The sequence below is a fragment of the Rousettus aegyptiacus genome, unplaced genomic scaffold (genome assembly GCF_014176215.1).
Source record: "Rousettus aegyptiacus isolate mRouAeg1 unplaced genomic scaffold, mRouAeg1.p scaffold_m13_p_4, whole genome shotgun sequence".
Taxonomy (NCBI): Eukaryota; Metazoa; Chordata; class Mammalia; order Chiroptera; family Pteropodidae; genus Rousettus; species Rousettus aegyptiacus.
Window position 1 is genome coordinate 131,956,510 of NW_023416307.1, and position 12,803 is coordinate 131,969,312.

The 12,803-nt window shown below is 39.4% G+C and overlaps 1 protein-coding gene and 1 pseudogene across 3 annotated transcripts in view; both read right to left on the reverse strand.

The window, feature by feature from the left end:
* The window catches only part of COL6A6 (collagen type VI alpha 6 chain), a 142,129-nt gene that overhangs the window by 107,926 nt on the left and 21,400 nt on the right, over positions 1 to 12,803 (reverse strand). For 2 of the 3 annotated variants that reach the window (XM_016140264.2, XM_016140262.2), the window contains exons 2-6: positions 10,384 to 10,481; positions 7,330 to 7,926; positions 5,408 to 6,022; positions 3,743 to 4,303; positions 2,377 to 2,934 (exon numbers count right to left, since the gene is read on the reverse strand). In XM_016140264.2, coding sequence (XP_015995750.2) covers positions 2,377 to 2,934; positions 3,743 to 4,303; positions 5,408 to 6,022; positions 7,330 to 7,926; positions 10,384 to 10,450 — 2,398 coding nt within the window. In that variant the 5' untranslated portion in view covers positions 10,451 to 10,481. Of the gene's footprint in view, positions 1 to 2,376; positions 2,935 to 3,742; positions 4,304 to 5,407; positions 6,023 to 7,329; positions 7,927 to 10,383; positions 10,482 to 11,341; positions 11,477 to 12,803 lie in introns of all 3 variants that reach the window. The other variant, XM_016140263.2, reaches the window with a different exon arrangement.
* On the reverse strand, positions 9,760 to 9,878 carry LOC118602100 (annotated as a pseudogene).

Sequence of the window (12,803 nt, forward strand, 5' to 3'; positions counted from 1 at the left end):
TTTGACATTCTTGAAACATTATCTGTTTTCATTATTGGGCCTCATCATAGAAATAAGCCCTTTTCACACTTCGCCTAACTAAGTTGTCCCAGCGTGACGCTCCTATTAATGATTTATTCCTTGGATCAATGCTATGGAAAAGTAAAGCAAGAAAGACCCAATTAATACTTAACCTATGTGTATATAGCACATTCTGTCTACAAGTGAAGAGTTCTAAACCCATCTCATTCATTCTGGGGAAGTGTAATTGTAAGATAGTTAATGATTTAGTCCTCATGTAGCACAATGTCTCTACATGCCTTACAAAGGTATGTTCCAAATGTTAACTCATCCATTCCGGAGAAATGGAGTTGTGAGCAAGTATCCACCCCCCCCCCCCGCCCCGCAATCCCCCGCCCCAGAGGCTCACTACATTTCCTTTTTGACCAGCACTTTCTTGCTATGTGGTAGGGCTGTTGAAAACCTTTGGGCCAATATATTTACCCAAATGACTAGAAGCCATGTGTACAGAGTCATAAACCAAATTTTCAAGAAAAGCTGTGTAAGATAATAGAAAACACATATTGGTCTTCATCTGTAGTTTCTGACACAGAGTTCCTGAAACCCTTGTAATTTCCTGGATGATAGGAGTGCCTTTTGTTCTAACGAGGTGAATGGCTCCTGGATATCTCCTGGATGAGGGCTGGTCACCAGAAAGACCAAGTCATGATTATAAGCTTGGAATTTTCAGCACCCCACCCCCCATTTTCGTGAGAAGGGGAAAGAGCTGATGATGGATTAATAATTCATAATGCCTACATGATGAAGCTTCCATAAAGTCCCAAAAGTATGGGGTTCAGAGATCTTCCGGGTGGGTGAACACACGATGGTGCTGGGAAAGTAGGGAGTCCAGAGAGGGCCTGGAAGCTCCGTACCCCTTCCCTCATAACTTTGCCTATATATCTCTTCCATCTGGATGTTTACTTGTATCCTTTAGCACATCTTTTAATAAACAGTGTCCCTTGAGTTCTGTGAGCCACCTAGCAAATTAATAGAACCCAAGGAGGGGATTGATGGAACCTCCCATCTATAGCAGGTTGGTCAGAAGCATAGGTGATAACCTGGGCTTGTGATGGGTGTCTGAAGTAGGGGTTGGGGGCAGTTTTATGAGACTGAGCCCTTAACCTGTTGGGATCTGATGTTGCCTCTAGGTAGAGAGTGTCAGAGTTGAGTTGAATTTTCAGACACCGTGCTGGTGTCTGAGAGTTGCTCATGGATATGGGAAAAAAACCTCCAAACATTTGGTGACCAGAAATGAAGTGTGCTATGTGACTAGTAAAGGAGACAGGAAAGAAACATACAGTAGAAAAGAACTGGGTTTTTCCCTACACAGAACAAAGCAAAACAAAACAAAACAAAGCAAAAAACAGAATGCTTCCTGTACTGGCTGGTTCCTTTGGCCTCCCTGGAGACCCTGCCTGGATTACCCAGGGTACCGGGGCTTTAACTGCTCAGGGATGAGCACCCTTCAAAGAGTGGAGGTTTGTTCTGGGTTGAATTATTGGGAAATACAATCCAGGTGTATTTCTCTTTTCACAAAACACAAACCACAGCCACCAAACCTTCTAGTAGGAGTTGAATTGAACTGCTGTTTGAATAACAAAATAATGTTTGTCCCTTCTCTCAAAACTCCACTAAGATCATCTCCTTCATAGATATTTTCCAGACTGATTCTGTCATCAGATCCTCTGGGTTACAGTATAAATCAGTTCCTTAAGTGTTTTCAAAAGTATTATCTCATTTTATACAAGTAAGGGTTTTTGAAAACTGTAAAATAAACTAACATGCATAGTGGATGTTAAGTCAAAGGGGAACAACCTTGTCCAGCAGGCTATCCCCCTCTCTGATCTGCCTTGGCAGCCCACAGATAGCCCAAGGTTGTTTGAGGCTGGGCTCCTCATCTCAGGTGGAACGGACTCCGTGGTGTAATGTATGCTCTAGAGTTTCCCATGGGATCAAGCCGAAGCTAGATTCCAGCTAAGACCACCATGTTGCTTAGCTCCCACCCTTGCCCTGTCCTGCTTTCCTCACTTCCCTTCTGAAAACACCTCCTCAATAAATCTCTTCTATAAGAATCTGACTCAGCTTCTGCCTCTAGGGAACCTGACCTGAGACCTAGGATGATACTACTTTTCTTCAATGGAGGCCTTACCATCTAGTGCTATTCTGTTGAGGAAAGTCATATATTATATGTAGGTCAAAAGTCACTAGGATAAACATTTCAATGAAACAAAAAGTTTAGGATGTTCAGATAGTAGTCTATTTAATTCAAGAAATAATAACTGGCATGCACACATGGTGTCTGGATAGCCCCATAATGGGTATGGCCAGGCCTACCTTCATGTGGGCTGCATACTCCAAAAACAAGATCGTCTTCAATGCGCTGCAGAATGTCAAAATTCTCAACATAAAACACCATCTCCGGCCTTCCGCTGATCTCCTCCAGCTGGGCGACATTGGAGCCGAACACCCCCACGGAATAGATGATTATACCTTCTTGCCGAAGAGTTACTGCTGGGTCTTTGACTGCATCTTGAGCTTCACCATCCGTGATGAGGATGAGAAACTTCCTGACATCGGGCCGGGCCCCCTTGGTGGGGCTGAAGTACTGAGACACAAATTTCAGGGCAGCCCCAGTGAGTGTGGTTTTTCCAATGTGAGCCATTTGGTCTATCGCATCAGAAATTTCACTTTGGGATATGTATTTGTTGAGCTGAAACTCTTCCTTATTGATGTCGCTGAACTGAACGACACCAATTTGCACCCGATCTGCCCCAATCTGAGATTTTCTCACCAGGTTTTTCATAAAAGTTTTCATTTTGATGAAGTTTTCATGTCCTATACTGCCAGAACTATCCACCAGAAACATAATGTCAGCTTTCATTTCTCTGCAGGCTGCATGGGAGAAAGCAAGATGTTTACTCGAGTTGGCTTCATGCAAAAGAAAAATATTAAGAGTGAACAGGAAAATCCAAAACACAAATAATACTATACTGAAGTTAACCATATACTTGGTAAGGACTGTTACAGGTAAATAAAGCTTTGGAGGCAATAAAAGTGAGACTATTCTGTTATTTAGTAATTTGCTTTAATGTTTAACTCAGGGTTCCTCAACCTCAGCACTACTATGACATTTTGGGCCAGATAATTTTTATTGGGGAGGGCAGTCCATGCATTGTAGGATATACTACAGAATGTTCAACAGTCTGAGCTCTTTTTTGTTAAATGTCAGTGGCACTCCCTTAGTAATGACAACTGAAAATGTCTCTAGACATTGCCAAGCGTCCCCTGAGGGAACAAACTCTCCCCTGGTTGGAAACTACAGATATAGCTCTAAAAGATTTTATAAAAGTTTTCCTAAAGAGAAATTTAAATAAACCTGAAGAACTCCTTAAAATAAGAAATCATTTGATCATATTACATATGTAGCATCTAACCATATACCTCTGCCAGTAGGGATTTGTAAGGAGAAGCTAATTAATACTTATTAGGGAGAATGCCTCCAGATATATTGGTCCTTCAGATATTAATTAGAACAGCACTATAATGGGCCCTTAGTTTTATTCTGGAAACAAACACAGCTACACAAGTCAACCAATCTCAACTTGGAAATTTATGTTGTTTCTCTGAACTTGCAATGACAAATATTGCAGGAGGGCAATTTGTGAGCTGAAGTCCAAAGGTGAAACCATCATTCTCCTACCTTCTTGAGCACAGATTTCTTGAACAACTTGGTTTCTTATGTTTTTCAAAGCATCAAAGTCATGGACGTAGTATACCCTCTTCTCCTCGCCAGCAATTTCTTGTAGCTGTGTTCTGTTGGCTTCCTTGACCCCGATGGCATGAACATGAATGAGCTCATTCCTCAGTCTGTTTGCAGGCTCCGAGATGCTATCCTTGGACATGCCATTTGTTAGGACAACAAGGTGACATGGCACTCTGTTTCCTCGCTGCTGCTTTGCTTTTTGCAACAGCCCCAGTGTGAAATTCAGAGCTGCACCCGTGTTTGTGTTCCCACCCATCTGCCTGATGTTCTCAATAGCCTTTCCCAAATCATGCTTGTTAGAGTACTTATTGATCTCAAATTCCAAGTCCCAGCTGTCAGCGTACTGAACGGCTCCAACCCGCACATTTTGGGGAGCGATGTTGAACATCCTTACAACTTCTGACAGGAAGGTCTTCATTTCTTGGAAGTCTGTGTCCCGGATGCTCCCAGAGCCATCAATGAGCAGATAGATGTCTGCTTCTTCAGTGTCCACACAACCTAAAATGGAACCAACAAGTTGAGTGTGGCATTGGGGTAAGTGTGAAGAAGAAATGGGAGCAGACAGAACAACAAATGCAAGCCTCTTCCAACAGGAAAATGGGAAACAGTTTCTAGGAGTAAAAGTACTCTGTTAAGCTAACATGGAGGAATCTTAGCGTCAGCTGGGCCAAATGAATTTCTTTTCACAGTTTAAGGTTATTTGAATAATTCTCTGCCATGAATCAGGGTAAATATGGAAATAGTAGAAGATTTGAAAGAAAACTTGAAAAGGATTTTTACAAGTCGCTTCTCTCATTAGTGAATAACTGCTTTGTAAAAAGTCAGTTGATGAGTTGTGACATGGAGAAGGTTCTTAACTGAACATTGTGGACATGTGAGGTCTCTTTTTTGAAATCTTGAACAAATTATTTACTCCTCATCAATATCTAGTCAATTAATAAAACTAAAGGTATTTGTCAGTGGCCTTATTTGTGTAGGTCAATGATACTTCTATAGTAAACAAGCTATAAATATTTGATGAAGAATGTATACATATATGCTTATAGATCTATATACACATGCAATATTTATACAGAATACTTGTGTATATATAAACTATATAAAATACATTGTTCTCTATCTCTCTAAACTCACAGATACTAGAAGAGTACTTTACAACAAATTAGTGACTCTGTCCTCAATCCAATTTGTGCTTCCTGTTCATTCTCTAAATTGGAATTTGGGGATGAGAGCAGAGGAGAAAGGAGAGAAAATAAAAAAGAAACAAAGAGCAGGGGAACATGACAGGTGAAAGAGAAAAAAAAAAGTGAGGGGATAAAAACAGCAAAAGATGGTATTTTGAAGTGGTTATAAGTGGTGAAGAATCCAGGTACAGCTGCACAAAAGAGGAAGTGAAAAGGGAAATAAATCCCTCCTCCCCATTCCAACACCTCAATAACTTACATTCTCCCCCAATTTACATTTCATGTGATCAAGCTAAAGTACAAGATTAGGAACTTAGTCTCACTCTCCACCTCATATCCCAGCAATCCCTTTCATATATATAATACCTGAAAGACAACAAAAAAGGATCTGAATAATTCTCTCAGCAAAAGACTTTACCGGATTTGAGACTCTCGGTCCGTTCTGACATAACAGAGACTGTGTGTGTGATTTGCTTCCGCAGCTTCTTCAGAAATGTCTGGTTGTGAGCAGCCAGGTCGGAGAAGGTCTTCAGTTTGGAGACGTACTGCTCAGCAGGGTGCGATGCTATCTTTTCTAGCTGGCTGTCACTGGCAGCCTCGATGCCCATGGTGAAGATGGCCACGCCCTGGCGCCGGAGGTTGACAGCTGCCATGGTAACGTTGTCTTCTGAAGGCCGGTGGGTCACCAGCACAGCAATCTGGGGCACCCCCTGATTCTTCCGACTGCCATTTTGTGCAAGGAAGACTTCCTTTCCAATCTTTCTGATGGCAGCTCCGGTGTAGGCATTCCCAGCCTGGGGAGAGAGGTTCTGTATATACTGGAGAACCTCTGACTTGTTTACGCCCCTGCTCAGTGAATTTATCACCTTTGTCTCATTGCTATAAGCCACAAGGCCAATCCTCATGCAGTTCTCCTTTACATCAAGAGCAGATACACTTTCTTTCAGGAATTTTTTAAGATAGTTCTCCTGGCTGCCATCGATGGACACATCCAACAGGAACACAACATCGGCCACAGAAGGGCCTTGGCAAACTGTATAGGCAAGGAATACAGAAACATAAGTTCAGTTGCAGGTTCAGGGTCTTTGCTCAGCATCAGAAGACCTGGAGAACATCTACCAGAGCTTGACTGTGGGCTTAAAGAAAGGGGGAGGCATGCAAAATGATTATATGAAGTTGAGATCAGAGCATCATGGTTTTAATTAGATCTTAGCTAAACTCCCAGCTGCAATTTCCTCATTTACACACTAGAGATAATATTTATCTCAGAGTTGTTATGGGGATTAAATGAGATAGTGTGTTTAGCATGGGGCCTGGTATGTAAGTCATTCAATGAACAGCAGCTACTACTATCATATTAAAATCATTTAAGCATCATCACTGTTAAAATCAGCGGGTATAGACCAAATATGCCTAAGGGATGGTAATAGAATAATAATTATATTTTCCTTCATTTTATCTGGAAAAGATACTAGCAATAAGATTCATGTTTTTTTTTTTTTTTAGATTGCCACAAGAAAAGCATTCTCTAGTAACAATAGATAATTATACATGTCATATCACTCTGATTTAATCAGAAATAATGAAGAGTTTCCTTTACTACTTATTTGGACTTGCATACTTTGAGCATATGGGTTTTTACTGGCTCTCCCCTGCTCCTCACTCAAATGGTGTCATAAACTCTCAGTCCTTCTTGATAGTTAATAGAATAGTCCAAGGGGACAGACCAGGACAGAGGTTGGAGATGGAACAGGGCACAGGGCAGCTAATTTAGAACAGAGAAGCAGGAAGGAAGGTAGCGTGGGAATGAAAGGACATGAGCATGGGGATGGAGAGACCTGACCTGGCTCTGACTTCAAACTGCACTGCCTCTAAGGATGTCTGCAAGTTGCTCTCTGCATCGTAAAGGGTTTGGACTACCTGAAGTTGTTTCCAGCTCTAATGATCTGTGGTTACACTCAATGACTTCAGGAATCAGGATTTCTTTAGGAAAAAAACTACATTTTAAATGAACCAGTAATAAAAATACATGCCAAATAAAGCCCAGGGAGATAGCTCAGAGATAAGCTGGTAACAGAGAGAAGATGTCACTGAATTTTAAGAAGCCTATAAATAATATGCTACGTGGTTAAGTGAAACATAGAAGACCAAAGCTTGTGGGGTTCAGTAGATTTAAAATGGCCACGATCATTGGGCTCTTTTGAACACACAGATATTTAATATTTGAAAAGGCAGCGGGGCTTTGGGGGAAAAGGATGTTCACAGAGTCTCAATCCACCCTCCATGCTGATTTTTCAAAAGCATTTTATCACCATTTCTATACATGCACCCTAATCTCACCTTCGGCAAGAACGTCATCCACTGCACTTTCCTTGTACTGAGTCGCATCCTTGATGATCTGCGTCATGTTCTGGGAGAACGTGCTGAGGTCTCTGACCGTCCGAATCTTGTAATGAAACTGAGCCGTGGCCATGGCCTTCAGGTTCTCCTCAGCAGCCTGCTGCAGGCCTACGGAGATGATTCTCACCCCATCTTTCCGCAGGGTCCGGGAAGCCTCTTCCACGTCATCCTCGGACTCGGCGGAAGCCAGCACCACCAAGATCGGGGGAAAGAGTTTCTTGTCTCTCCCGTTTGTGGGTCCAGAGAAGTAGGTCCTGTGAGCCTCCCGGAGAGCGTTTCCTACCTTCAGGGAGCCACCCAGGAACGTGAAGTTCTTTTTGAGGTGGTTCAGCATGGGATTCCTGCTCTTGAAGGTGCTCAGCTGGAATTCACTGTGGAGCTTGTCGCTGTACTGGGCCAGGGCCACGCGGTATTTGTTGGCCTCTACGGGGAGACTGTTGATCATTTTGTTGATGAATGTTTTCACCAGAGGGAAGGACTTAATTCCCAGGTGATCAGAGCTGTCCACCAGAAACACAATGTCTGCATACTCGGGGCCTAAAACCAAACACAAACATAAACACAGCATAAACTTTAAAAATTTACTGCCATGTTTAATGCCAACCATATAGGGAAAAACTTACTTTCATCTTTTATCTGTATTTTTAATACCTTCTCAATTAACTAAAAATAATAGTCAGAAATTGCATATCCTCTCAAGAAAAAAAAATTGTTTCTTAGGCTGATTCTTTTATATGCCCTCTCATTTGGACTGATTACAAAATTAAGCATCACTTTTGCAAGTAAAAAATTCTGGGTTTTTATACCTTTGGTGAATAAATTCCCACTGTATCTTATAATTTTTTTTTTCACTTTCAGAGTTTGATCTCAATTTCTATCAAGAGGATAAAAATTTTCACTGAGAACTAAACTGCTTCAAATTTGTTTGAATGGAGAAATCTGAAAGAAAACCTTTCATTGTGATTCCAAGTTAAACACTGTAACAAGTGATCAGATTAATTTAGAAATATACTGGTTTTATATGCCAAGAGTCGAATTGACTGAGTTTAAAAAATACCTAAAATCATAAAAATATAGATTGCCTTAATCTATTTTAAAGTTTTTATTACATTTTGATGCATCATATGAGTATTATAAGTGGCAAATTTACTCTCATGTAAAATGTGATAGAAATCAGTATACCTTAAGCTAGAAAAAGAATTATGGTTTTAGTTTCTCTTAAAAATATAATTTTTATACAGGAATACAATAATTTACTGAACTTTTAAGGCTTCATTCAATGCTAGATTCAATGTTTGGTGTGTAGAATTACATTTTTATGTGACAGAGAATCACTGGGTTCCAGCACAAAATGTTCATTGGTGGTCTACTGGTTTGAATTCAGAACTCCCATCACTTCAGTATAAGATCCATTTTTATATGGGGAAGGAACAAAAATGTCTATGTTTATTTAGACGGTGTGTGTTTAAGAAAATACAATGTAACTGAACAAGTGTTGGAATTCCTTATTTTGTTACAACCTAATTCTACTGACTCGATATACTTGGTCCTCAGTTTTCTCACCTTTAAAATGAGTAGATTCAATGAAAAAATATCCAAGGTCCCTCCTCACTCTGAGATTCTGATTATCTGAAATTATTACTAGGTAAATTCTAATCAAATTACAATAACATCAATCATTTCCTGTCTACAACTGGTAAGTCTGTGATTGAGGCATAGTGGATAAAATCATTCTTTCTTGTCTTCTAAATAACCAAATTTCAACCAGTTTGAGATTCCTTTGATGATCATATAGCCAATAGCATCTCAGGGGAAGAGGTAAATGAAGGTGAATCAATACCTTCTTCTAAGAGAAAGCTGGAACCCCTATGGGGACTCTCAGGTGAACCTTGCCCAGGATGGCTTGCTATGATATCAAAAGTGACTTTTCTATTCATGGATAAACTCCCACATCTTGTGTGGAGAATACAAATGTAGACAACTGGCACATGAGCTAGATTTGGGTTCTGATAAGGCTCATCACTATCTCTGAACCAAAAAAAAAATTAGGGGAAAAGTACCATCTTTCTTTAAAAGTATCAGGCCCAATGAGACATCAAAGGGAGACGTTTGTAGTCTTAGTTTATTTCTTCAGAAAATTTGTTACCAAGGTCAGTGTTCCTTGAGAAAGTTGTAAAAGAGGTGGCCCTGGACATGAAGAGACCTGTATATGAACTAATTATTTAAGTGGTGGTAGAGGCACTGAAGTGTAAGCAAGTATGTACATATGTATGTATGTATGTATGTACGTATGTATGTATGTACGTATGTATTTTGTAGGCGAGGCAACCCTTGATTGTCAGCTTACAATCCCTTAGTTTTTATTTTTTATGTCCATAGCACCTGGTCTTCCTAGATGGTATCCCATCCAAGTACTAACCAGGCCTGACTCTGCTTAGCTTCTGATATCAAACGGGATTGGGCTTGTTCAGGGTGACATGGCCATAGACATAGGCCAGTATTTTGACTTCAAGTCCACTGGACGTAGATTGCTGACAGGCAGTAGACAGCAATGGAGGTTTCTCTTCAGAGTAAAAGCACTTTATTTACAATAAGCAGAGAAATAGCTTAAATTATAGCAAGATCTAGGTAGTTAATCAAGATAATGTTTTGACACAAATGTAGTAGGAAGAGACATTCCAAATTTTCCAGGCCTGAACCTAATATTGAGAGACAGAATTTTATGCAACCTCCCAGAAGACCTAAAAAGGGTTAAAACTGAGGACAAAATAATAGCTCTCATGTCTTTCTATTGTTAACAAGGAATAAAGTTTAGAAACAAATGATCTTCAAGAATGACATCAAAAAAAAAATTGAGCTACCACTCCACCATTATCACCATCAAAATCAAAACAAAATGAAACAAAACCCAACTTATAAGTAGGTCAAAATCATATATCTACTTTTCAAAATAAAAATAAAAGAAAACAATTCTTTTCATTTTCTTTTTCTTACCAGAATCTTGGTTCACAGAAACATGGGAGCAAATTATTATGAGGAACAAAATCAGCAGCATTTTCATATTATAACCTGAAAAATCTCCAACTTGAAATCTGAAAAGGCAAAAAATATATATACATTTCTGTGGATATTCGGGAAACAAAACTGAAAAAACATAAGAACACACAAAAAATTATATAATAAATTAGGTGCAACAGGGGACAAGGAAAATTTGAGGTTTCCTGACCTTCTGATCTGTGAAGTGCCTTAGAGAAAAGTGAACCACCAATATTTACAGAATCTTAAGTTTTTCCTGCTCCCCAGACCATGTAGAAACAAAACATTGTAGATTGTTAGTGGAGAGAGCCAGAAGTATTCTATTTCCAACAATATTATGTGTTCCTATTAGTCATTTTTCCTGTACCTTAGTGTCACCCTCTGTATATTTGTTGCCAAGACAATTCAGAGTTCATGGTTGGGACACAATCTAAGACCTGATTTTGTAATTTCTCCATCATGAACATGTACGTGTATTTAATATTTGATAAGTATTTCTAGATTTCAATTAAATTTTTTTCCTACATAATTAGAAAGCTAACCATTTTCCTTCATTTTTAAATCTGAGAAAAGATAAAAAATTAGCGACTCTCTACATTCCATATGATATCTTGCTCCTTGGCATGACTTGATTTGTACTATTTTGCTTCCGTCTCCCTAGAACTGCATGAGGTGTTTTCCAATTCAATTCAGCCCAACACACTTTAGCCATCTTGAATTATTCATTTAATGGAATGGACCAGAATGCTAAAGATATTGAAAATAAACATTTTAATTAAGCAGGTTGGGCTCATTCATTCTCTCATTCATCCACCAAACCAAAAAATGAATTGATCCACATTAATAAACTAGTGTCTGTTTGATTTTTGCCCAAACGTTTATTTGCAATGTTACATATAGCCATCTCATTTCTTACCAAGCAACTCTTCGTGCTTAAAAGTTCACTCCTTCAGAAAAGGCGCCTGTGCCATGAGAAATTCCATTCCCATTTCCTCATCTACTTCATCGTCCCTCTGACATTCTGGAACTTGGGACTCTGTTCTATTCCTTCCTAAGAAGCCCAGATGAGATAAACTTTTCAGGTCATGAGTCAATTTATCAATTCAATTCCAGAGCAAGCTGGAAGGGGCTCTTGAGGTTTTTTATTGTTGTTTTTAATCCAACCCTTCTATTTTAGAGAAACTTCAGTCCCAAAGTGGATTGCCCAAAGTAAAAAACTAATTTGTACTATCTATACATTTTTATGCTACTGTCTATAACAATAACAAGTTCTACCTTTATTGAGCTCTTAGTATGTGCATTGCTCTGGGCTGACAGCTTTACATTTGCTTTGTTTGATATTGATAGTAAACCTAGCAGCAGGTGATATTATTATCCAATTTTACAGATAAAGAAAAAAATTCCTAAGGGAATATAACTGGCTCAGGGTCACATTGGTAAAATGGTCCACAGTTGAGATGAAAGCCCACATCTGTCTGACTAAAATTTATACTTTAAAAGATAATGATAATTAATTAATTTTTTATGGTGACATTGGTTAATGAAATCCAGTAAGTTTCAGCTGTACATTTTAACAGTAAGGCACATATATATTTACATTGTGTGTTCACCTCCCACAGTTAGCTTTCTTTCTGTCACCACATATTTGACCTCTTTTACCCCATCTACCACCCCTTGCCCCCCTTCTTCCTACCCTCTGGTAAGATCTATACTTTCAAACTCGGTTACCCTGCATCCTTAACTCCATATTGTGAACACAAAAATTGTCTCCAAGTTTCTTTGTTCTATCTTTTTTCTAAGTGTCGGGAAACATTGGTGCCTGTTTTCACTCCTTCTTATTTTTGCTTTTCACAACCAGAGCTTTATGCTATTCACTTTTCTGTTTATACTGAGGTTTAGACGTAAGTGCTATCTTCGAGAGTTATGAGAAAAGAGAAGATGCTTCAGGAAGAGTCCACAGGATAAATGTCAAAAAAAATGAGAAATAAAGAGTACCAAATGAAAGTTAAAACCTAGATAGAAAAGCGAGGATGAGGTTAAAGCCACAAGAGTCCCAAAGCTGGCTGCAGCATCTGGAAATATCCCCAAGCAGATGGTCAATACCACTGGTACGTTAAAAGCTGGCTTTGGTATAGTATCTAGTGAAATAATTTTCTTGCAATCTTTAAGTGGAATCCTAAATCTGGTGTGCCGCGAGGCTACACAGCACTGTGAAGCCCAGTGAAAGGTTCCCTTGCAGTGGTTATGAGCTCCACTTTGTGGGTGCAGTAAAATCAGTGGTGGGACTGATCTCCAAGTTCATGCTCGGGAGGCTTGGGTTCATTTTTACATCAAAACATGGATAAACTGCCTGTAATCTGTATGGTGTTCTACCACCT